General features: G+C 40.8%; 2 protein-coding genes across 2 annotated transcripts in view; both read right to left on the reverse strand.

Annotated features, from left to right (window-relative positions):
- Positions 1-7603, reverse strand: part of LOC120800046 (general transcription factor 3C polypeptide 1) — a 30632-nt gene extending 23029 nt beyond the window's left edge. Inside the window, exons 1-7 of the mRNA XM_040145817.1 lie at positions 7125-7603; positions 4918-5127; positions 3905-4081; positions 3646-3789; positions 2658-2754; positions 2450-2573; positions 764-940 (exon numbers count right to left, since the gene is read on the reverse strand). Coding sequence (XP_040001751.1) covers positions 764-940; positions 2450-2573; positions 2658-2754; positions 3646-3789; positions 3905-4081; positions 4918-5127; positions 7125-7345 — 1150 coding nt within the window. The 5' untranslated portion in view covers positions 7346-7603. The remainder of the gene's footprint in view (positions 1-763; positions 941-2449; positions 2574-2657; positions 2755-3645; positions 3790-3904; positions 4082-4917; positions 5128-7124) is intronic.
- A 1779-nt stretch (positions 7604-9382) lies between these two features.
- On the reverse strand, positions 9383-24232 carry LOC120800151 (axin-1-like). The gene is made up of 13 exons (XM_040146017.1): positions 24031-24232; positions 22359-23049; positions 19622-19815; positions 19327-19482; positions 18509-18643; positions 18231-18327; positions 17825-17962; positions 16469-16862; positions 15563-15740; positions 15256-15432; positions 14023-14322; positions 13756-13905; positions 9383-13088 (listed from the first exon to the last, which is right to left on the reverse strand). Exons 2-13 carry the CDS (start codon positions 22977-22979, stop codon positions 12962-12964), a joined length of 2667 nt encoding a protein of 888 aa, XP_040001951.1. The 5' UTR covers positions 22980-23049; positions 24031-24232; the 3' UTR covers positions 9383-12961.
- Positions 24233-25153: the final 921 nt, after the last annotated feature.

Below are 25153 nucleotides of genomic sequence, written 5' to 3' on the forward strand. Positions count from 1 at the left end.
GAACAATGTGGACGCCTGACCCCAAGCTTCTCACAGTGAATTGCCTCCAACACTGCATGTGCACAGAACGCCTTTATGTGTATATATTCATAATTTCATGCAGTTTTCATGGATGAAAATCAAAAATTAGGGGAGGGAGTGCTGGTCTGGTTACTCTTGTGATTGCACAAGGTTTTGTTTTTTGTTTTTTACACTTTGACCCTGCACTGCAAGGGGAGAAAAAATAAATCATTTTGACATTTGCTTATTTGCAGTGTTTTACGATTATTTAAAGCTTAATCTTATTTTTTCTGTCCAGAAGAAATTATTATTAATAAATACATTTATTAAGGTTCTTCTAACAAGGTTAAACGAAGACATGCATTTTAGGAAAGGTTAGTAAGTCTGACCTTGCAAAACTGCAATTGTAACTTTTTTGTAAAGGTGACTTGGATGCTGATTCAGACACGAGACCAACACGTGCAGTAACACCTCCTTCACATTATGTAACAAGGTGCATGTGAAAGGAGATTCTAAAATGGGCTGTGATTCCTTTACTGTTTGCCAACAGTCCCGATTTCATGTCAAATCCAATATTCTGGAGCTTAGAGCCAAAAAACAAAAAGAGAACGCGTCACTGTCCGAGTGTTTTCAGACTGCAGTGGACAACCCCAAACTAATGTGCTTGTTTTCTACTTGCCAACAAAAACATGTACGACAATGTGAAACCAATTCATTTCCCCGAGTCTTCTGTTATTTGAGAGAAGGGACTGATGAACCATACCGATGTGATAGGCCTGTGACAGGACATCCTTCTCCATGATTCGCCCCTCTGGAGGGAAAGCTTTTCTTCTTGCTCCGGCGTCGTCTTCCTCGTCCTCGTCCTCATCATCATCATCAGCGACACCCTTCTTTGTATACGGCTTTAACAGTCTCAAACAGCGCACAAGCACTTTATTCCCTGGGAAACAAAAGTTAAATAGCTCAGTGCTCTATTTGCCATATGGAACAAAAATTTAATACAGTATTATAATTGCCACAAACTTACAATATACAGCTGTATGCATTTCTGCAGCAACAATGTCTTTTAAAACTCTTGTATTTATAACTTCACTTTATTATTTATATATATTCCTATCTCTAATAATAATGATTCTATAACTAAATGTTGAATTTAAACTTTTTCCTGTTCCTTCTTATCATGTCTTAAAGTAGACTACACTTGTCATAGGTATACTTTTTGTTGTACTCTATAATGTTTTATTAGTGAAATTAGTGGGCCATTCAAAATATACCATTGCACAGAGCAGCTGTCATGTGTTGTTCATCCCAGTGGCTGAAACAATTTGTTGATTAATCAATCAGGTCGCTATGTCTACTTGCAACGTCTTGTTGCAGGCTGTTACCAGTTATTTGTTCTTAAATCATTTTAATTGAATACTTCAAATAGAAGCCTAAGGATGTAAAAATATATAGTAAGTAAAGCAAATATTAGAAGAAAGTTTGAAAAAAAAAAAAAAAAAAAAAAGTTGAGTAGAGAACTATATTTTTTTCTTCTTTGCTATTCTTTTAACCATCTTGCAACATTGCATCTTCATAATTACCTAGCAGGTTCACAAATTTCAGGTTAGGAACCACTGGCGATGGACAGAAAATTATTATTTTTTTTTTTTAAATTGAAAATGGAATAATCATTTAAATCGCTTTTCAAGCAAAAATGTAAAAACATTCCACAGATTCCAGCTTCTCAAAGGTAAAGATAGGCTGTTATTTATACTTTCTCCAATGATAGTAAACTGAATATCTTCAGGCCTTTGATTGTCTGTCAAACAAAACAAACAACTTAGAGATGTCACCTTGGGCTGGGCTTTATGAATGACAGATGAAACAATTCATCAAGGAAATAAACACTGATAGTGAAAGTAATCATTAGTGGCAGCCCTACACCGCAGTGTGGCTTTAAATAAACTGTTGAAACAACACATTGACTCATAACATGACTCATAACATGAGATGATACTACTGGAGTTTTACCATTTAGGTTTATGTGATTTCATCTTTTTATTCTAACTCAAATTTTAGGAAGCTGTTTATATTTTAAACGAACTTTAGATTTAAAATGTTCTGTCAGTAGCTTAATATATGTTATTAATTTGAGATGAACCATTAATGCTGAATCAAATACATCAAAAATATCTAAGTCATTTGTGTGTTCCTCAGTACATGGAGCACGAAAGTGCAAATGGCTGTCAAGAAAGACACTGCTTATTCCTAATATCCCTCATGTCGATAATAAAATCAACAAATAAAAGTATTGGCAAAGATGGTATGGCTTTGATTTGAGCTTAATTGCTGATATTGTGATGGAATCCTGATAATGAGGTATTGTTATTTGATCAAATGGATGTTTTTGAGATGAGCACGTAAATTTATTGCGCTTATATGCACTTGTGCTTCTGTGTCACGTTACCTTTTTTGTTGGTGCAGGGCCCGGCGCTGGGATCTAAGTCCTCCAGAGGGTACTGGCAAAACTCGACCAACTTGGCCGCTCGCATGTACTGAAATACACGCTTAAAAGTACGGTCGCTCACATTCTGCAAGAAAACACACGGCTATTGCCAAAAAACCGACAGAGGGGGCACACGCAGTCCGACAGACACTCGCAGAGAGATACTCACAAGTTGTTCTTTGAGCGTGATCAAAGTGGCAAACTGACCAGGTAACTGCTGGAGAAGGTTGGACACGTACTCCATCAGTATGTCATACTTACTCCTCCTGAAAGAGCAGGAAGGGGTGAGTGGAACGTCCTCAAAAGAGAGACAAAGACAGAGAGTGGGAGTGACGGAGCCTACAGACTAACGATGCTCCTAGATTTTAATATTACATTTACAAAAGCACAAACATTGGCTTTGTTCCGTCTAACTATTTGCACTTGAGTAGCAGGGCTATGGCTGTGGAAAGATGAACTAAACTGAAAACAAATTGACTGTTTGTATTCAAGTGAGCTCAAATGAGAAGGGGTCATGATTTTCAATGATTTCAGTAGGCTTGTGCTTCAATAGGAAAGCCCGTTTTTTCTTTACAGTTTTTGTAGAAAATGCGGTCCAATTACTTTTTTGAAAAACTTGGCACTGGTGATGAGACAAGTTATTAATGATTTGTGTCTCTACACCTGCAGATTACACCAGCAAGCTGTCTTCGCTGAGGCCGTGCATTATTTGAAATACTAGTGCCTGGATTTTGGTACCAATACAGAAAGGATACAGTTTTTGAAATCTTACTTTGACAAATATATTCTGAACAAATTTGTTTAATTTGAGAAAAGAAGTCACATTTCCTAAACGTTAACAGAACAGATTAACAGAAAAATAAGTGGCAACCATTTTGATGATTGATTTTTCAAGCAAAAATGTCCAACAGAATTTGTTGTTTTTTGTTTTCTCAGCAAGATGATTTAATAATTAAAAGTAATCATTACTGATTGTCATTTCTACGGACACATTTCAGTCTGTACCAGAAAAGTCTTAAGGTCTGTTATCGAGCACTTCACTTAACAGAAGTTACAGTAAGAACGCAGCTGGTTATAACTCCATCCGTCATCTTCCCTCCATATGTGCTAAACAGTAAAACAGTGTTGAGAATGAGAAACAGAAGAACTAAACAAACCTGTTTACGTGGAAGCGTTTGAGCAGCAGAAGTATGGAGTGTTGCTGTTGTCCTGACCTCACTCGTGTGACATGAGACTGCATGCTGATGAGTCCATGTTTGACAAGAGACTTCCTCATGTAGTGCAATTTTCGAGCATCGGTCCTATTGAAACACAACACTGGCTGTTACTTAGTGAACAACTAAACGTTGGCCTGAAACGGAGGAAACGCAGAACAGCAACGACCCTGAGCTAGATGAGTGTGCATGTATCTCCTACTTGAAAGAGCATCCATGCAGATCACTCTGGAGCTCTCCTTGCCAGCGTGCTCGGCCGACTCTTTCCAACACACAGTAAGAGTCGTCGTTTAGTTTTAAATCAGGATCGCTCTCGCTACCAATCAGAGTCCGGAATCGCAGGGTCTGAGACGCCACCACAACAAGCTTTTGGCCGTATCTGAGGAGGAGGAGCGGGTCGGGAAGAAGAGTGGAAAAAGTGAAACATGAGACAAACGTATAGTTGCCTTTTTCACCCGTAACATTTCAGAGTTCACTTTGGCTCTTCTTGGATGTGATTAATTTATTAACTTTTGGTATTTGTTTAAATATTTGTAGGTTTCCCAGTGAAGAAAAGGAATGAAAGGAGAGTCAAAATATAAAATCTGAATACACTGAATCAGAAGGCTCTGCTTTAAAATCTGTCAAGGAATCTTACATGATAAAGGTCTACAGACTGAAACGTCATAACTACATAAAGTCTATAAGTAGTTGACATTGTGAAGGTTTTCTAAAAGTTTACTGAACCCCTTGCACTTGTAACTAAGACTTGATGGTGTTACAGGATTTTGTGTGTGTGTGTGTTTTTTTTTTAAAACGAGCAGTCTTATTAAAATTCAAACAGACTCAAGCAGATTCTGTCAACATGGTCATTATTGTGTCCATGATTTCTGTGAAATTCCCAGTCATTCATTGCACCCTTTGACCTAATTTAATTGCTTTAACCTATCCGCTGATAGTGTTATTAAATATTACACAATGCTCTGATAAAATCTATTTAATATCCCTCGCTCCAAATATGATTAATAACAATCAGAAACTTACAGGAGAAAAGCTTGTTTTCATGAAAAATAAAACTTAAATTTAAATTAAAAAAAAACCCTTTTAAATGCAGAATGCTTAAATCACTTCAATGTATACACAGTCAGTGGCCCGCTCCAATTGTATGCGCAGGTATTGGGTGGTTAAGAAATAGCTGTCATTCCGCTGAATACATTTCAACCACTCTCTACCAACCTTTCCAACGCCTCCTCCAAGTTGACCAACGCGGTGAGGGACTTGGCGCGGACATGCTTAGTGATGTCTTTCCTCTCTTTGAAGACAGCACACGAGCCCTGTATCCCATCCTTGTTTTCTAGAATGATGTGGACTGGGTAGACGTCTTTCTTTGTGTCAGGAAACTTATGTGCTGTTTCAATGCCTGTCTCTGGATCGATGTCTTTAAACCTGAAAACACACACAGGCAGGCAAGCACAAGGTTTATGTTATGGCATCGATAAACTAATACAAAAGAAGCACACGGACCACGAAACGTCCTACGGAGAAAGATGATTCGATGTCTTTTGTGAACCTGAACATTACGCCAATATGTGATTGCTGAACACTTCAATCCAAAACCATGGGTATCAGTCTGCTGCCATAACAGCCTGTACTCTTCTGGCTTCAACGCTTTCCACAACACTTTGGAACATGGCAGCGGGAATTTGCTCCCACTAAGCCACAAGAGCATTAGAGAAGTTAACCACTGATGTAAGGTGATAAGGCCTCAGAGCGCTCGCTCACAGCGGGTGTTCTCGTCCATCCCAAAAGTGGTGGATTGGGTTGAGGTCAGGGTTCTGCTCGGGCCAGTCAGGTTCTACCTCACCAAACTGGGAAAACCATTTCTTTATGGACCTGGCTTTGAGCATGGGGGCATTGTCCTGAAACAGGAAAGGGCCTTCCCCAAACTGTTGCCCCAAAGATAGAAGCCCACTATTGTCTAAGATATCATTGTATGCTATAGCATTAAAGGCGCACTAAACAGATTTTACACAAGGATCAGTTAACTCATGGTCATCACTATTCTGCCTGACAGTTGTATAATGTCTCTTCTGGGTCTAAGTCTGAGAAAATAACCCTGACAATGTCATCTCAGCTTGGGCTTGCACACTACAGCTTTTGCACAGAATGCCTGTTACAAACGGGGGTTTCAAGTTTGAAAGACATGTGCGTTAAACAGACAGAGAAGGTGTAATGAAAGATGCTACTGAGGAAATGTAGGATCCAGCATTTTTGGAGCTTGACCCATACTACAGACTCAAAGTCAGGATATTGCGGACTTTACTGCATTATGTTTTTTTTAATATGCCTCTGTCCCCAAACTTTAAAGAAGCAGAATATAAAATCTCTTATATATTAAAATTAAGGGGCCTAGCACAAACCATTATACACAATTCCAGACCAAAAGCACACAAAGTTATGTCCATGAAAATGTCCAAAGACTCTGAGCCTCCCAATGTATCATGTCAAAATTATCAGTTCAACATTACAAACATGTGTGAATTATGTTTTTAATTCTTGTCTCTTGGGTCATTCCTTTTCAAATCAAATAAGGTTGTTGCAGCACCATCTCAGATTTGGTTCAGACCTTGTCTGTATCATGAATGGGTCCCAAAACCAAGGCCTGTAAAATATATCTGTGAGGCTAGGATTAATACTTTTTCAGGATATTAATGCCCAAACATGTTTTCCTAGATAAACTGTTTTGAGAGTGTAAAAATCAAAACATATCAAGGGCCAAAAAATAAATATATAAAAACATTGGAATTGAACAAAAACAAGTTACAAGCCTTAGTTTTGGCACCCAAACATTATAAAGACAAACTGAACAAAATCTGAGACGGTGCTGCAACCACTTTCCTGGATCCTGTCTGATTTGACTCAGAATGACCCTCTTGTTTGTTCGTCCGCTCTCCAGGGCTTCATGGTTGCCTGATCATATTCTCCTTTGAGCCAGTTTTACTAGGAAGAGCTAGCTGCAACCAACGCAGTCTCATACAACAGTACTGCAATAAATCCTCCCTTCATGGAGGTTTCGATGTTCAATTTTTGTAGAAAGTGTGTTAGAGAGGTGTTCATCAACAACGATCATCTGTATGAACCTTTTGGAGGATGTAGGCTGCGGTGCTGTTGAACTGTACTGTTATGTTGACAGGTGTTCCTATTATTTTGTCAGTCCCGTTCAAATCAATGAGGGCAGGCTGAAAAACAGGCAAACCTCTTTGTATAACACAAAACAGCTCAACAAAACCACAAATTGATCACACACCTTCAATAAAAACTGAACATTATAAACTTCTTGAAGGGAGGATTTACTGCAGGACTGTTGTATGAGACTGCATTAGTTTTACCTTGGCTGACCTCACAAACTAGCAACAGTGTTTTTCTGTCTGGAGAAAACTCGCCTGTCAGACAGCACCACATCCTCTCTCCCCTCTGGGAGCTCGTAAAATCTCAGGTCGGTGTTGCTGATAAGTGACTTCCAGATAAGCTCCTTGGTGCAGTCGTCGAGCTTGAGGGGAAACCTGGGCTGTCTGTCCTCTAGGCGTATCCACAGGGAGGGAAGGGTTATCCCGTCCAGTCCCTCCAAAGCCACTTCATCCGCGGCTGCGCTCAACGGATCCATAGTTTGGCACCCGCTGGGCTAACGCTGTCAGCTAACTGACATGCTAACTTTGCCTACCACCAGCTAGCTATTTATCAGCGTGTGAGGTCGTTCCGGGCTCATAAATTCTCTGTATAATAAAGACCGCCCACATAGCTTTCGATTCAGATATCTGTGTTAACAAATTCAAAAATAAATACAAAAATTAATGAATAATAATAATAATAAGAAGAAAAACTTGTTTACGAGATGTTTCCTCCAGGTACGTTTTCCAACTAGTGCGCTTCCGCGTACGTACGTGCGTCATATTTCAGCTTTGACCCCAACGTCGTGCGTCGACCCAGAAAACCAAAATCCACCAGGAGGCGTTCAAGCACAGTTTTCTGAGTTGTCCTCCCGCGTGCATCAAGAGAGAAGCTTTTGATTGTTTCTACCAGGCTGACATGCTACATTTTAGTCACGCATATTTTGATTTAAAAAAAAGAATGCTGACCTTACAGCACATTAACTCCTGAAAAAGGATCAATACTCACTGCGAATCATTTGGGTCTACGCGGGATTCGTCGAATCGAAGTAATTTGCACCACCGAAGTACAATATCGGCTATGACAGGTCGTCCGTCCTCGATCTGGCGGCCCTGGTCCTGTAAAGGGGCCGTGCGTCAAAAATCTGCCTTGAAGACCTCAACTGTTTTATTTAATATGGCGCTGCTTCCATTGTTTGTGCTAATTACTCGACACAGAGAAAAGCTACAAGGCAGCAATACTCCATCACAGAAACCAACAATTCCTCTCATTAGCCACAGGTCTGAAAATAGTTTCCTTTAATAATCAAATCGTTGTTTTGGGTTTAAAATGTAAGAAAATTGTAGGAAAATGCCCATAATTGTTCCCTGGAGCCCAGGATGACATATTCTAAAGTTTTTGCTTTGTCTGACCAACAGTCAAAAAAGATGCTGAGTTTAGTGTCAGAAAACTGAGCAACCAGCAAATAGTCACATTTGAGAGGCTTGGAACAAGTGATTTTTTGGCGTTGTTCCTGTAAAAAAAAAAAATATGGCCACCTAAATTGTTCATCAATTGTCAAACTGGCACTGGTGCCAATTAAGTTTTTGTCAATCAACTAATCAGTTAATCATTTCAGCTCTATAGAGTGCTGGTTGGTTTCTGGGCACAGGGAGAAATAATAGAAACCCAACAACAGGTCTTTTCCCCATCAGGGGGGTAGTCAGGGCACGTTCCTCAGTAACAGCGACTTCGTCAGATTCGCCAGAGTCTATATCACTGGGTTATTGAATATTTCTTTTAATTACTATACAATTATCTGCTATTAAACTAAAATGTTAAAACTAAACAGAACTACACTCTGACCTGATTACTCAGGAAAAAGCAACATATCAGTCAAGCCTGAGAGTTTAGTCCCAAGTCAAGGTCCACTTACCAGCTTTTTCCAGCACGTTCAACTGGATCATACGGTCTTCATCAGTGATGGAGTTTTTGCCCAGGTGTCCTGAAGATGGATCTGTTGACAGCTCCATCATGTCAATAGATTCATCTCTATGACAACGGAGCAGACTCCATGCACTCACCGACGAAGACCGTGTGATTTGGCTAAAAGCTCTGCAAAAGGTTAGTCGGTGAACTTTAAGTTGGGATTGTTTTTAAAAAATCATCAGCCCTTTTAAACTTCAGCATTTTTCATTTTTACCTTAAAAAAAAAAAAGAAACTAAAAATCAGTGATCTTTTACTCATTAAATATCTTTTCTGTCTGAGTTGCAAAATATTTATGCATGTAACAACTATGTATGTGCACTGTTCAATGAACTACTCTTACAATGTAAATACTAAATACTGTCATCACCTCCACGTACTAATCAAACACAATGTAAGAAACAAAGATCAGGGCTGAAAAAAACATGTGTATAAAATGAGTTTTAAAAAGTAATCGTTTTTTACGAAGTAAGAAAAACAAGTGAATAAAGAAAAATAGGTAAATACTGAAAATACTACCTGAAAAAAAAAAAAAAATGCGAGGAAGGGTTTATTCAACATCTTTATTATGAAGTACCTTTTTAAAAGAAATGTACAAGTGGAACCAGCACAGTGACATCTTGGTGTTTACCTTTGAAAAACAGAAACACCATGGACATGTGGCGCAGGTCTGAAGACACGTATGAAATGATAATGTACATATTTACAGCAGAGAGTCTATCAGAACAGAAGTGAGCAAGCATGACTGCAGCTAAAAATATAACGGGACTGACTGAAAATAAAAAAAAAATAACATTAAAAGCATGGATTGGTTCAATAAACATATTTTTGAAAGATAACATGATAAAGGCACTGTGTTTCACACAAATCGACAACAACAGACGCGGTTGTTTGTTTTGTCCATTAAATCATAATCACAAGAAACAACTCTTAGCAAATTTTGTCATTTAACTGTCCCTGGGCGTTCTTTCTAATAAAACAGATAAAATATATCAGAGGGCCATAGCAGTTTGCACATAAACATTAAAACAAAATAGATAATTCAACTCATCAGGAAAACATTCCTTATAAAGAACATGCTTGGTGATTATTAAAATTACATTTTTTTTAATAAACAAATACATTTCTAAATTTTAAATTTCATATTGAAGGCAAAATGTGTTGAAGTAAGGACAAATACAGACGGGTGACGAATTTAAAAAAAAAAAAAATAATAATCTGAAAAACGAGTGGACAAAACAGGATGAAAATTCCCCCATCCATAGGACACGGGGGGGGTGTGTCACTGAATGTTTCGGTGAGTGTGAAAATGATGTGGATCATATGCTATGGCCTCCGTGGTCACCAGATCTCCACCCAACTGGAAACCTATGGGAGATTTTGGACCAACATTTTTAGACAGCGCTCTCTTTTACCACCATCACCGTGAAGGAATTTTTTTTTTTTTTTTTTTGAAGAATGGTGTCCATCCCTCCATTAGAGTTCAGAGACTTGTAGAATCTATGCCCAGGCGCACTGAGGCTGTTCTGTCAGAACGTGGTGGCCCAACACCTTACTGAGACACTTTATGTTGGTTTTTTTCCTTTAGTTTGTCACCCGTCTGTATGCTCTACGATCCTATGTTTCCCTTGCTGGACAGAAACCCAGGACAAATTGTATTTGACATTCCTGCAAGACCTTCTGTAGGACCCCTTTGTTTAATGAACACATTCAGTTAACTACCAGCAGAGATAACTCAAAACGCTCAGTCAGACCAAGCGTCGGAGATCAATACTGAAAGGTAGACTCAGGCAGGATGACATGACAAATGAGGGGGACTTCCTTTGAGGATATAGCGGGTAAAAGTCTTTAAAAAAAAAAAAAAATAGTCAGATTACATTCAGCTTAAATACAGTAGCTGGTGTGTTGTCAGTGCAGTGTGCACTGTGTTTTATCATATTCTGGCCCTGAGGCCTCATTGCTGTACTCCAGTGATGTGAGATGTTTGAAAGAAGAAGTTGACATTTTTGGAAATTAGCTTTTTTTTTTTTTGCCATCTTCCTGGGAGTAATACCAATCTCATGTGTGTACATTAAATGTGAAACTGCAGCCGGCATAAAGAATGGAAATTGGGGCGGAAACAGTGAATCTGGCTCTATCCAAAAGTATAAAAATCTACCTGCCTGCACCTTTGAAGCTCAATAATTGACGTGTTATATCTAGTTTTTTTTTTTTTTTATAGCTGAATCAATTAAAATCATTTTTTAAGCAGAAATGTCCAACACACTCTAGCTTCAGTTTCTAAAATGGTGAGAATTTTCCGCTTCTTTTGTCTTAAGTGACAGAAAACCAAATATCTAAGTTTTGAACTGTTGTTCGGACAAAACAACAGTTGTCGTCTTAGGCTTTAGGAAAGTGTGATGCGGAGACATTTTATAAACCAATCGATTAATCGAGAAAGTAATTGGCAGATTAAATTGATAAAACAAATCATTTGCAGCCCTAGTATGTTTAACATGTACAAAATCTAACCAACGGCTTGCTGTAGGCCTCTTATCTGCCATACAAACATGAAAGCAGTATCAATTTTCTCACCTAACTCTCAGCAAGAAAGCAAGTAAGCGCATTTCTCAAAGTTTCAAACTATTCTTTCTAAAACAAGCTCCAGATTTTAAACTCAACGTTAAGCTACAATGTGTTAAGTTTGGGAATCTGCAAGAGAAAGAAGAGATTCCCTTCTGCTCATGATGTAAAGGTACATTTGATACCCGGGACTTGGACTGCACAGACACAAGCACGTAGGCATACGGGACGTACGGTATGCTCTTTGGCTGAGTTCAGACATACACGACCGACGCGGGCTTTCACACTCACTGACACGCTTCAGAATAAGCATCCTTGAAAGTAATGGCACTGGCCAGGCAGGCACCTAGACTGAGCTTGGAGTTACGTACACAGGCTCTCGATATAGCAGAAAAATGACAAGATACAGGAGGGGACAGTGTGACCTGTGTAAAAACAACAGATACTGTGGTCAAAGATGGCGCAACTCCTCTTTTTCATGAGAATTTTTGTGGGTTGGGGGGAAAAAACAAAATTTAACCTATATTTAAAATCTGTTGCGTGGAAGAACAGAACTGCACACTCAAAAGGTAAACAGCACAGAACGGAGGTGCATGGATGTGGTTTAGAGGAAGGAAAAACAAAATGGCTGCCCTGAAATGACTACTGAACTAGCTTCAAAACATACACAATAATAAAAAATTAAGTTGAGATATGACGAAATTAGGCTGCATTAGTAAGTAATAGTACCTGCCTTGTACATACACAATTCAAATAAAATGAAAACAAGTAGCTAGGATACTTGTCTTATCAAAAATATGTAGCTTTGGTAAACAAGTTATGTAGAGAACTGTTGTCTGAACATGTTGATGTGAGAGATCACTACATGACATCTAGGAATCAAGGGTGAGAGCTTTTCTCTGTTTTGAGGCTATGAAGTCAATGAGCGGAGAAGCAGGCGAAAAGTTCCACTCCCCAAAATCCTCTGTCCTCTCCCCTTGTCACCAGCTGATGAGGAACAGAGACAGCAAAAGGCAGCGAGACTCCCGAATGGAACAAAAAAATGCTTTCTTTACTGTCCCGAGCACCGATTGAAGAGTTTCCGTGGTAATGTAGCAGCATCATAATGGTCTGCAGAGGACAGACTCCTCCAGAGCAGAAGTGGAAGACTACTTTATCCTCTCTCCTTCCAGCAGTCCCCTCAACCTTTTCTATCCATCGCAGAGGAAGCGGAGGACCGGTCAGACATTGGATTTTAACAGCCCTCCTCGAATATCCACAGTGGAGACGTGACAGGTGAAATAATTTATGTTCCTTTCCTCCGCTCCTGTTTCATCTGGCCCAGCTTCTTTGCTTGATGTGGGTTTGATCCAGGCGCTGACGCAGATATCCAGATATTCCATAAAAATAACCACCTCCTTGATACTCGAGCTTCTACCATGCAGCGCAATCTCCCTTTTGTCACACGTCGCTCCTTCCATCTTTCTACTTTCTTTCGTTTTCTCACCACTGAATTTCCATCTAACCTGAATGTTCTCTTCCAATCTCCTCTTTTCAAATGATTTTTTTTTTCCCAATTCTGTTCCGTCTTCCTGTTCCCAATTTTCAGTCAACCTTCTCCACCTTCCCAATGATCTTCTCCTCAAAGATGGGCAAGATGGCGTCATCGTCGCGAACTTCCTCGAACACTACACCACAGTCAAACTCGTCGCTCACTTTCTTGAAGTAGAACCTGCACACAAAAGACAGACATGTTAGTCATTAGTTCTTATTCGTTTTTTTAATTCATTTGTAGATGTGCCAAATAGTGAGTCACACAATGGAGAAAAAAAAAAAAAAAAAATCAGTTCCTCTAATTTGTACTATGGGGCCGAATTCAATTTCTGCAGTTGAATATTATTCATTATGTATATGTTGATATTTTGTCAAATTTACTCCTATTCTTCATATATTTTGTTTAATCAAGATCTACTCTGAGTAAATACAATCATATTTTTATTTGTGTATTACTGGTAATTCCCTGAGAAACTGTATATCATGCCTCTTTGAGACCACGCAGCAATTTTACGACACTTAAATGAAAACAAACTTCAAGGTAGTTAGCTGCTTGCAGGTGAAGACCAGAGCCACACACGCAGAGTTACACTAAGATAAACAGCGAGATTTCCTGTTGATATCTCTGTTCCCATCAACTTTATTTTGTGACAGTGGATTAATGAACCTGCTTTGCTTTTGTTTACAAGAGGAATCAGAGTGTGCTGTGTAGATATAGGATAAGAAATGTGTATGCTTAAGGTTACACTCTCTGCCAGGTTTTGGATCCTGTATGTACCATTCTCACATTCACACTCTCACACACACAAAATACATTTTCAACTATATACATCAGATGTTCTCACCTGTAGTGGCCCTTTTTGGTAAGCAGCTCCTTGAACTGGCCCAAAGTCACCACACGGCCTTTGACTGATGTTCTGTATGGGATTGGCTCTCCACAAAAGTAGTAAGCGACCGTCATGTTCTCACACACTTGGCGCTTACCAGACTTATGCCTTAAAGAGAACAAGATCCATGTCAAAACACTCAAGTAAGATCACATACACAGGTTAATGGTAACTGAGGAACATGTATTTTTAGGCTATATACATAGAATTGACTTGACATCTCACCTCTGCTTGGCCTGCTGTAGTGCATTCCTCCTCCTCTCCTCCTCCAGCCTCCTCCTAGCCTCCTCCAGCTGGGTGAGGGGGTTGGGAGCTGGGTTGGGGGGCATAGCTGGGTCCTGGATGAAAGGGTGCGAGGGCTGGACCTGGGTGGACGATGAGCCGGGGATGGCGGCGGACACCGAAGACGGGTTGTTACGCAGCTGGGCAGAGACCCAGGGGTGCACAGCTCCAGGCCTCTCTACTGAGGTCGGACGTGGTGACTCGCTGCTGGTTCCCGTCCTCCTGGAGCTACTGGTGCTGCCGCTGGAAAATACAACAGGGAGGGAGAGAGGATGAATGCAAGAGGATTTTACTAAAAATATACAGAAGAATGTGATGCGCCCACTGAAACTCATGCTGCTTTAGAGTTCTTCAAACACTTAAAGAGCCAAAGCATTTTAGATTAATTCCTTATGCAGCTAGATTAACATGATTCCACTTGACCCTACTTTCTGAGGGAAAAGTAAATGATAAAGTGGAGGACAAGGCACTGTCCGCAAAGAATATCTTCCTGATAAGATAGAGTTAAAATGTTTTTTTTTTGGCAGGTACATGTGGAGGTGTGGCATGACTGTGCACGTATCTTCTTTGTCTTTACATTTGGTTGACACCAGGCGAGCCTTCTGATAGATTCACATTTGAAAAGATATACACAATTTTATGTTAAAGTGGTTTTGATCCATATTTTTATAATTACAATGGATCAAATGAGATCAGTTTTGTAATGTGAAAGGTGTCGCTTGCAGTGATGAATCCACAGAGAAATATCATAGCTTGCTAACTAGTGCTTCATAATCTTAAAAGGGTGATAATGTGTCAGTGTTGTGTTTACAGCTTGTTTCCACTGCCCAAAAGTGGCCAGAAAAAACAACAACAACGTTATTATAGGTTTAATTGATGTTAACTCGCAAATTTTATGTTTTATGATATCACGCAAATGATCTAGGGAAGCCGCTATTTTCCTGAGGTTTAATCTCTTAGCTTTAGCCTGATATAACCTCCTTGGAAAAATATAGCTGCATCGTAGACATTAAGCCTGGCAGATCAGTTTGAACTGGTAAAATTATCTCACCCTTGATAAAATATTTAAAATACAATACTGAACATGATTTTAAATTAAATTCTAAATGTAATTAATCATAACAAATTACACTCTTATATTAATCGTGAGTAACAAAGTAGCAGCGAAAGACTCACCCATGGGAGCTCTTCCTTTGTCTATCTCCTTCCATCATCCACTGCAAGATCTTCTGGTTTCTCTCCAGATCTTCCAGTGGCACCTGGGTCTCCAGACCACGCCCACTCTCCTCACCTTTACCTGATGTCTCTGAAGTCTTCTTACAACCCCGCCGTGATAACGTGCTGCCTTTACTACTGCATAACGAACAGGTAACACACACACACACACACACAAACACGTTGAGGTCATCTAAGTAAAAGACAGCACATACAGTTTGCTGTAAACCTAATAAAACGTCAGCAAAAAACAACCACACTAGTTTACCTGTAACCCATCCCCTCAAGTGTGCTGGCTCCAGCGCCGTCGGCGTAGTTACGACTTCTCCCTGCATACTGGCCAGCTGGGTCTCCGTTCCACAGGAAGTTGGGCTGAGACCTAGAGCCCGCCTCCTCCTGTCCTTCTCTTCCTCTGTGGTGGTACAGCTGCTTGTGGTGATGCATGCCTGACACAGACATCAGGGTGATATCCATTAGTGACATACTAGCCTCTCTTCAATAGGTCCTGCACTCAAATACAAAACACGCTGCTGCTGCTGCAGCTTCATTTGACACCCATAGCACACACTGGACATGTGCCATTTCTATACCTGAAAAGCCAAACTCTCCAACTACAGCTCACCATGAAATGTTTTTAATATTATCTTTATAAAGCCAGGACTATGGTTTGTGGAGGTCTTTAAATTTCTCTATCTTACAGTCAAAGGCAGGCTATAGCCTATAATTTTCTCACAGTCAACAAAATACAATTAAAAGACCAATACAAGTAATTGATCCACAAGTATTGTGGGTGTATCCAAAGCCAGATGTACCTTACTCCTCACAGAGCTCCACTGTTGATCAAATACTGTTAAAAACCCATTAAGGAGCCACACCGTTGCACTGGGGGACATGTTTCTTCAGTACAACCACCAGAGGCACTGTACTTTATTATGAGTCCATCCCACATACACAGTCCTGCTGTTGTAAATAGACACTAGAACGAACTCAAAATTTCCTCCCGTTTCAGTAACATTTGCCAAAAACTATGGTTTCCCAGCTTTTTAAGGAAATTACTGAACCGTTAAAAAAAATGAAAACTATATATTAATTTTGAAAATATCACATATTATGATGAAGTCGAGACCCTGTGTTGCTTTTCTTGAACATCAATGTCCCTTCCACAGCCTCTTACCTTTGACCCCGGCAGCAGGCAGACTGTGACCTCCCCCTCGGTGTGGGGGGTAGTGAGGCGGTCCGATCCCCCCGTCAGGTGAGCGTGATGATTTGGGAGGAGTGTGTCGACCCCCTCCTCCTCCTAAGGTGCTGTTTGTTGCCCCAGGCGACTGGCAGCCCGGCGTTTTCATCACACGTGATACATGCTCATCCAAAATAGACTCCGGGTCGTCGTCATGGGAATCCTCCATGGCAACCAAGCCGCCGTAAGTGGCAACCGTTGTCGTGTTAGCAGTGGTCTCTGAATAACGGGCGCCATAGAGAGGTGGAAACGATGAGGGGAGGGGGAGTGGTATGCTATGAGAAGACATGGAGGTTGTCATGGAGATGTCAGCATCGTCCCCCTCTTCTTCCTGTTGGGAATATGAGACAAATATTTCATCTTTAACTGGGGATTGACATTGTATAAACCAGTATGAGCTTACAAAGACAAGGACTGAAAAGAATAAATGAATAAATGCCTTTACTAAACTTGTATGTGCTAGTACATTTCAGAAAAATAATGTCATCTACTTGGTATTGTTTAAAAAAAATAAAAAATAAAGAGACTTCATTAAACATCACTATGACAGTTTAACAGCCCATGATATAGTTTTTTCCCCTCAGGAAGGAAAAATAAATAAATAAACATGGCAACAAATTATTTTACAGAATTCATTAAGCTGTATGCACAACGTACTATATATGTACTAAGTAAAAATTTTAAAATTCACTGATTTTCACCGAGTAGCCCCACTGGTGGAACCGTCAGCCCTTCTGGCTTTTGTTCTCAGTGTTTACAGCGTGTTATAAGGTGATACTGTATGCAAATGTGGGATGGTGGTGTTGAAATTGTAGTCTGAGTGTGTCTAGACAGAAAATATCAACAGATCTGGTAGCAAAACTGCAAAAGTACAGAAATGTACATGAAGGTTTTGTTTACCTTAGTGGCAGATAAAGATCACTTTGGCAAACCATCACGAAATTTTATCGAAATTTAATCATATGTTACAATTAGGGCTGTACCTGGATCAGAATTTTCCACGTCGACTTTAAGTTGCTAGTTTTGGCTGAATGTTGGACTTTTGGAGGAGGGAGTGATATCTTGAATATCACTGTTTTTGTCATGTGCTTGGGGTTTCTGCTTTTGCAATACGCCTGTTTTTCATTATCATCTGTGATGTGAAGAAATCAGATTTCCACACCATCAAAGAAATACAACGTGTGCATTCTGGCCACAGTTCAGTTGTAAATTCCTAGTGCAGCGTGGAGTGTCTCACTTGCATGGCTGCTGAACTCACTGTGAGCTGGGTCAGCGTTACGGTTTTACACTCACCAGTCGTACTCTCTTCAGCCTCTCTTCGAGTCTTTCCTGAGCCTCTCTCTCTCTGAGAACCGTCTCTAGCCTGCTGATGAGCTCCGCTGCAAACCTCTCAGGCTCTACGTGGATGTCCTTTGGCATGCGGTACGTGCGCTGCATATAGACACATGAACAAAAATTAGGAGCCATGAATTCCTACACACATCTGCTAAAATGTAGTTTGTAAACTAACATGTAAATAACGCATTTCAGATGGAGAAAAGGTAGTAACCAGCTTTTTTTGTTGCTGTCTGCTGCAGCAATAGTTACAGCTGCAACAGCATGCTGATTCACTAAGGTCACCAGGGTACATGTTACTGTTACATGAATACAGCTGTGCAAGCTGACATGAGGCCAAATGAATAGTGACTGTTTAACTCACAGGTATATGAGGTAGGGGCACACGTCCATTGGCTTTGGCACTTTCATGCATCTCTTTACGATGCTGCTTCCGATATCTGTATGGAGGAATACCATCTCTGCAAACACAGGCACAGATAAACAACCATCAGACGCAGATCTCAACAGCTCATTAATTACTACTGAGGCGCAGTTTCGTTGTTAACCGCATGTTATTAACATCCAGTGACTGAATTAATACAGGAGTGAATGAAGTGATCAATATGCGCAGTAATTCTGGTTACATCTGTGTGTACTTACACGCTGCTGTCGGTCAGTGACAGTGTGTCTGCATCACTCGACATGCTCTGCTGCTCACTGTCATTGGCACTGGTGGCTGGAGCACGAGCGTAGCCCATGTTTGCGTAGTATGGGTTTACCGGCTCCCTCCAGGGTCTGAGGATGTGTATAGAGATTTTAATGCAGCAAGCTCACATTAAAATGTTGATACAAGTACGCATTCATTCATACACAGGCAGGGGTCAGCATAATGCTAGGAGTAATCCATGAATTTTTTTTCCCCCTGACATTAAACACAATTTCCAAGACCAGGACAAGTTACAGGAATTTTCATGTTTGTTTTCTTGCTAGTTTTAACTAACTTATTAAGACTGTATAATTATTTTTCTTAAATATTCCAATAATATGTCATTTCAATTCAATTTTATTCACAAGCTAACCATTGTTCAGGTTGACAAAAAAGGGTTAAATTAAAGAATCAACAGACTTTTCCTATGATGAAATGTATATGTTTGTTCTGTTTGACGTAATAGAATGTACAGGCAAATGTCAAATACACTAAAAAGCAGTGGATATCAGCAGGTTTGGAAATGTAGAAGTGTTTTTAAGACTGTTCCATTTGCACCAAAATTCACTATCACAGTAAAATGGGTAAACTCCCCTGGTTTACACTAGACATGGTATTAAAAATGAAAGAAAAAATATTTGTATCATTACCAATATTGTCTAAGTGACCATGTCATGAACTGAACTCTTTGACATCACTCATGTCTTTGAGTGCAAGAACCTTGAGAGACACACACACAAGCACACCCACACAAACACACACACACACACACCTGTACTCCCTGCTATCCTGCCTCCTCCTGCTGACCGAGGCTCTCTGTGGTGCTGTCTGCATCAGCAGGCTGTGAGTCAGCCTACCAGCTGGTGTATCTCCACATTCCTCCTCATCTTTCTCTTCCTCCACCTCCCTTGCTCCTCCTCCCCCACACCTAAGATCATCAGAAGAATTACTTTTATTATTTCACAAGTTATGAGAGCGTTTTAAGTTTTGTCAGTGTTCCACTGAGCAACTCGGGAAAGACTGTGCAATATATGACATTAGTGGTGTGAGTCTCAGACTCGTCTCACCTCCACTCCTCATCCTCCGCGAGCGTGGGTAAGTACCCAGGCATAGGCTTGGCTGGCCCCGATGAAGGGCTCTGATCACTGGGGTTAGGTTTGGGGCTCTCTCCTCCTGTCCGTGTGTACTCCAGGTACAAATCAGACTTAAGGAACAAAGGGTAGGTGTTCTCCTCCATCATGGCCTGGATCTCTGTCTGGGCCTGGAACACACAAACAAACACTGGTCACATATCTGGACTCAGTGGGTACAAAAGCTAAATGATGCCTAAATATGTTATGATCATTTCCCATAATTTGTAATACCATAATTGGTGCACAATTTCATCAATTAAACACACTGCTCAACTTAGTCTGAACACAGCTGCTACACCGCTTAACTTTTACATGTAAGTGTAAACACAGGCCACAATAATCAGTATAGCAAGCCGATACCAATTACAGACCAACACAGTGAACCGAGCTACACCTGCATTTATGTAACTGACTAGCCGGCTAGTTTAATACCCAGCCCATACAGACGCAGAAAAGTGTGTTATAAACCCACACTGGCATTCAATCTGAAAGGGTCAACGTGCATTACTCAATGTGGTTTCACAAGCCTTCTCCTGACTAGGTTTGAAAGAAAGTCGGATGGTATTTGGCTTTGGTGGTCATTTGGTTCATAATGGTAACTATGTAATCTCATTCTGTGTAATTTTGTTGTTTACTGGTGATGTGTGAGGCCCTACACTCGGAGCCTGGAGTCTCTGCTAACAAGACCTGTGATAGCAGTCTCATATACTATATGTGGTCTGAACTAGGGATGTTCCTAACGACTAATTTCCCCATCGATTAAACGGAAATTTAAATTTAGACTCTCCGACAAGTCCGGTTCACTGGCCCGTCAATTGGACGTGGCAGGATATCTCCCAGTGACCAGTCCGACTATGACATGCCGCTCGTTGTGAATGTGTTTGTGTGTGTGTGTATATGAGAGAGAGAGAGAGAGAGAGAGAGAGAGATGGGGGCAAGGAGGGGCTGGGTGAATCAATGCGCTGCACGTAGCTCTACAATAGCTCTAGCTCTGTAAAAATATTTTCAGTTCATTATGAAACTCTGGCAGGACAAATTAGACAGGCGGGCAGCAACAGTCTAGGTAATTACTGGGAAACACTGCATGTCATATTGGTTTGCCTAGCGTGGCTAACATTAGCAGTGTTAGCAGCAGCAGCCCTCTTTCCTCGCATGTTAACATCCACATGCCTGTGCTGAGTGTGGTCACGCACTGCTCCGGTCAAGTGGTTATATGCCAGATTATTCTGAAACAGCCCATACAAAACCTTATTTTCATTTTCTAGATCAAAATACTGCCAAAGTGCGCTGGTTTTACGATATGTCATCTGTCCAACTTTCCACTTTGTTTGTATACAAATCCGGTCACTAGCACGGGGAGATGGGGGCTGCGGCCTCAGCTAGTGGCTGGGAGCTATGTAATATCTTAGATACAACTTTTAACCAGCAAAGTACATTAATAAAATATTAATATTTATTTTAACCAACTAGTAGTTCTGATGCCGTAGCCATGTTTAATCGTTTAGTCGACTAACCACACACATCCCTAGTCTGAACACACATATAATAGACTCACATCATATCAAAAAGAGAGCAATAAAGACAAAGAATCGAAAAGATTAGGGTTGAGAGAGGGCACAGATGGGTGAGCAAAGAACCTGAAACTAAAACTTGACTTGATCTGGTCCTTTGTTGTGGTTTACTTACTAAATTAGAAAGACACAAGAAAATATAAAAAATCTGTGGTTTGTCAGTGACATGTGTGGAACAACAATTACACCGTTTTTTGAGACATATTTTGGAAAAAAAAAATTGTTTTTAAATTTACTACAAGGCTGTAACAGCCCTTTACGACCATAGAAACATGTTTGAGAACCCAGAATCCTTTCGAGGTACTCGGGTACTACAACTGCATTCCGACTGCAGAAACATATATCCGGTTTTAGTTCCTAGGCCATAGTTCGTGATCACTTAAAAAAACAAAAAAAACAAACCCTCTTCAATAGAGCAGTACTGAATGTTGCTGACAAGTCTATCACTAGCTTCAACACTGCAACAACTGTTGGAAAGCATTTATTCTTACTGCAATCTTCCATAGAAAATTTAATACATACACACCCTATACTACAAATGAAATAAAATTTAGCGTGTTCTACAACAAATATACTCTTCAAATTCTGGCCTGTTCAAAGTGTGGCTACACCAGTTGAGATGGTCGCAAAGCTCAAATGTAGAAATAAACACTGACATACAACTGGACTATGATGGATTTATAGGCATTAAAACAATAACACTTGGCCTCCAAATGTGTACTAGGGAGAAGTGATGAAAGCTGTGAGGGGGAAAAAAAAAAAAAAAGAAGTTCTCAGCACCAGGCAGCAGACAAAGACAGCTGCCATCAAAGCCGACTGTGGCACTTTTTGGGTGTCATACATGATCATGCCAACAGGAATAATTCAGTTTCAGTTGCTGTATGCCAGCCTGCACAGCAATGCTGCTTTGCAGTTGCTGATACCTTAACAGCCTGAATTTTCAAACCTTTAGCCTGGCTGAACATGACAAGTTTAAAGAACTGAGATGGACAAAATAGAGCCTGTGAGAAATCTGTAACATCCTCCACTGGCCTGTGTAATCCAACAAGCACTGCTCTTATTAGGAACCTTTACAAACATGAAATCCGTGTCTTAAATACCTGTTCAAACATAGCAGGGTCTGGATGCGGCCTTCCCACGCAGTCTCTGATGAAGCTCTTGGTGGCTGCTTTGATCTGCCTGGAGACAATCCCACTTCCGTCTACAATGTACTTCCTGTAGATGGCCTTGGCCAGCTTTGCCCTCTTCTCTTGGCTGGTCTTCCTAAACCCAGAGCAGGCAAACCAGAAGTCCAGAAGGTCTGCACACCCTTCCTGGCACAGGAAGTTTCGGAACAGCTGGATGCCTTCCTGGTCATCTAGGAGAGAGTGAAGTGACTCAGCCCACTTCAGGTAAGGTGGAGTTGGTGAAGCCGAGCCCTCAGGTTCATACCCCAAGTCCAGATCAGGGCGGCGCGGGGTCGCAGACGATGAGGAGGGTGTGTAACTTGATGGATCCCCCATTTTAGATAACGAGGATGACGGGAGATAGCCGAGGGTTTGGGAAAGGGTGTTTGGACGGGTGTTGGCTGACTGGACTGGGGGGTCCACATCAGACCCCTCCTCGCCAGGAACCGGGGGTCGCGGAGCATCCTCAGTAAAGTGGGTAGGGCCGCTCAGAGAGGCCACAACCCCACCACCACCCCTGTACCCAATCCCATGTAATTCTCTGACAACACTCATGTCTCTGATTGCACAAGGCAGTGGTCAGATCTTCGCCTCGAGCAATGATTCTGCTGGAAAACGATTCACCCTGTGATGGAACAAGAATAGCAGTTAGATGCAGCGGTGGGAGTTAATGCAAAGGAAACAAACATCATTACTAAGATGAGAAAAACCGACTGACTCATCTCTCATTCCCTTCACTGTGTCAGACAACTACTACGCATACACATGCATGCATGCAAAGACACACACACACACACACACACACACACACACACAAAAACACATCACTAAGCATCAAAAAGAGATGAGCAGAATAGATACATGAAAACTGTTGAGGATAGGAGACAAGTGCGGTTGAGAATGAGGAGAAACTCATCACAAAAACTAGAAATAATGCTAGTGTTAACTCGGCATGTAAGCTTGCTAACAGACACGTTTTAGAATTAAATATTATTACTGCCGTCACCCCCTTGCAAATACCAACTGAGACTCCAGTCTGACCAACAAGTTTTAATGCTGTGTACGTAAATCTTCAAGCTGAAGTTCACCATTAAGTTTCTGTCGCCAGTTTAACAGCTACCTTAAAAACCAGGACCGGCAGCTGTCAAAACAAAGCTCACACTTCGCGCAGTTGAGACACAATTTTCTAAATAATGAACCAATGTTAACAAGCTAAGACAGCTAGCTAGCCTTGCAGCAATGCCACCACCAATGCCAGTGCTTTAAAGTGAGAATCTCATTCATCTTGGCCTGCAAAGACGGTGGGGGATGGGTACAGAAACAAACTCTACAACCACACAAGACGGGCCTGCATGTAAAACACTTCCCCACAGGCGTACTTTGTACATTTATTCGTGCGATGCAAACTCGCACAGAAGCAACGCCAACTTTCCAACTGACTAACTCCGAGAAATCAGCCGATTTAAGATCAAACAAAACAAGAAAGCGAGGGCACGTTTTCCACTCTGCTGGCTGCAGTGCCAGCTAGTTTTGGTTAGCTCGCTAGCTGGCTAGCTTAGCTAGTTGCATTAACGTCCCGTGTTTTCCACAAAAGTGTCCGTCCTACCGTCTCTGAAAGCCCGTTCCCCGTAATCCGCTGCATTGGGGATACTGGCGCGAACTGTGTGCTCCAAAACGCAGCATATGGATAGCTTCCTAATATTAAAAATTTACGAAAATAACCCGTCGTCTTGCCCTTAACTCCCCATGGTAGCTGGTTTCAATAATACGGTGCGAGAGAATACGTGCGTGCGCGCCGACGCCGTGCGGTGTGTAGCACGTTTGTAGATCTGCGGCGGGTAGAAGCGACACACGAAGTGTCACGGAGGTCCCAGCTGAGCGGCGAGGGAAGGAGCGTTTCGATTCTTTACTGAAGTTAAATTAGAAAAATCACAGCGTAAGACAACTCCATTCTGCATTCTGCATTCACATTTCACGTCAGTATAAGTACAAGGGTGTTATGAGCAACATGTACTCAAAACATTGAGATTAAATTACTCATCTTGCAGGCATATTGTATTTAGAGCTGAAACACTTGGTCGATTAATCGATAAGTCCTCAGAAATAAAAAACGTGCAGCTATTTTCGATGACAGATTAATAGTTTCAGTCGTTGCAGTGGTGCAAAAATAGTGAAAAAATTTGCAGCCTCTGAAACGCGAATAATTGCCGCTTTTCTCCGACTTACCTCATCGTAAACCGAATGTTTGGGGTTTCTGAAGACGTCCCCTTCAGCTCGGAGAGATTTTTGTTTTTACAATTTTTTTTTAATCTTTCGTAGACTAACTGATTAATCGATTTAATAACTGGCAGATGAATCAATCAGATAACAATCGTTAGTTGCAGCCCTAATTATATTATTGGACTATTATTACTGATGCAACCATGTAAGCAGTAGCAATATTTAGTAGCAGTAGCCACTATTTAAAAATGCTTAGTCACCTGGAAAAGTCTTGCATTTGAGGTTTTACTTAAGTTAGAGTACAGAAGAAGTGCAGTAAATGTACTTCAAGTATCACAAGTAAAGGTACCCGATCAGACAGACTGGTGTCTGTCAATTTTATTATTATTATATATTAGATTATTAGATTATTATTACTGATGCATTAACATGTAAGCAGTACTTTAATGTTGTAACTGGTTGCGGTGGAGCAAATGTGAACAACTTTATACGGTATGATCATGTGTAGT

This window comes from Xiphias gladius, chromosome 15, assembly GCF_016859285.1.
Source record: "Xiphias gladius isolate SHS-SW01 ecotype Sanya breed wild chromosome 15, ASM1685928v1, whole genome shotgun sequence".
NCBI lineage: Eukaryota > Metazoa > Chordata > Actinopteri > Istiophoriformes > Xiphiidae > Xiphias > Xiphias gladius.

Coding starts and splice junctions, on each gene's coding strand:
- LOC120800151 (XM_040146017.1), bottom strand. CDS start 22,979: ATGAGTGTTGTCAGAGAATTACATGGGATTGGGTACAGGGGTGGTGGT. Junction 16,863..17,824: donor GGCTGAAGAGAGTACGACTG/GTGAGTGTAAAA, acceptor TATTCCCAACAG/GAAGAAGAGGGGGACGATGC. Junction 14,323..15,255: donor CAAAGGAAGAGCTCCCATGG/GTGAGTCTTTCG, acceptor TGTATTTTCCAG/CGGCAGCACCAGTAGCTCCA.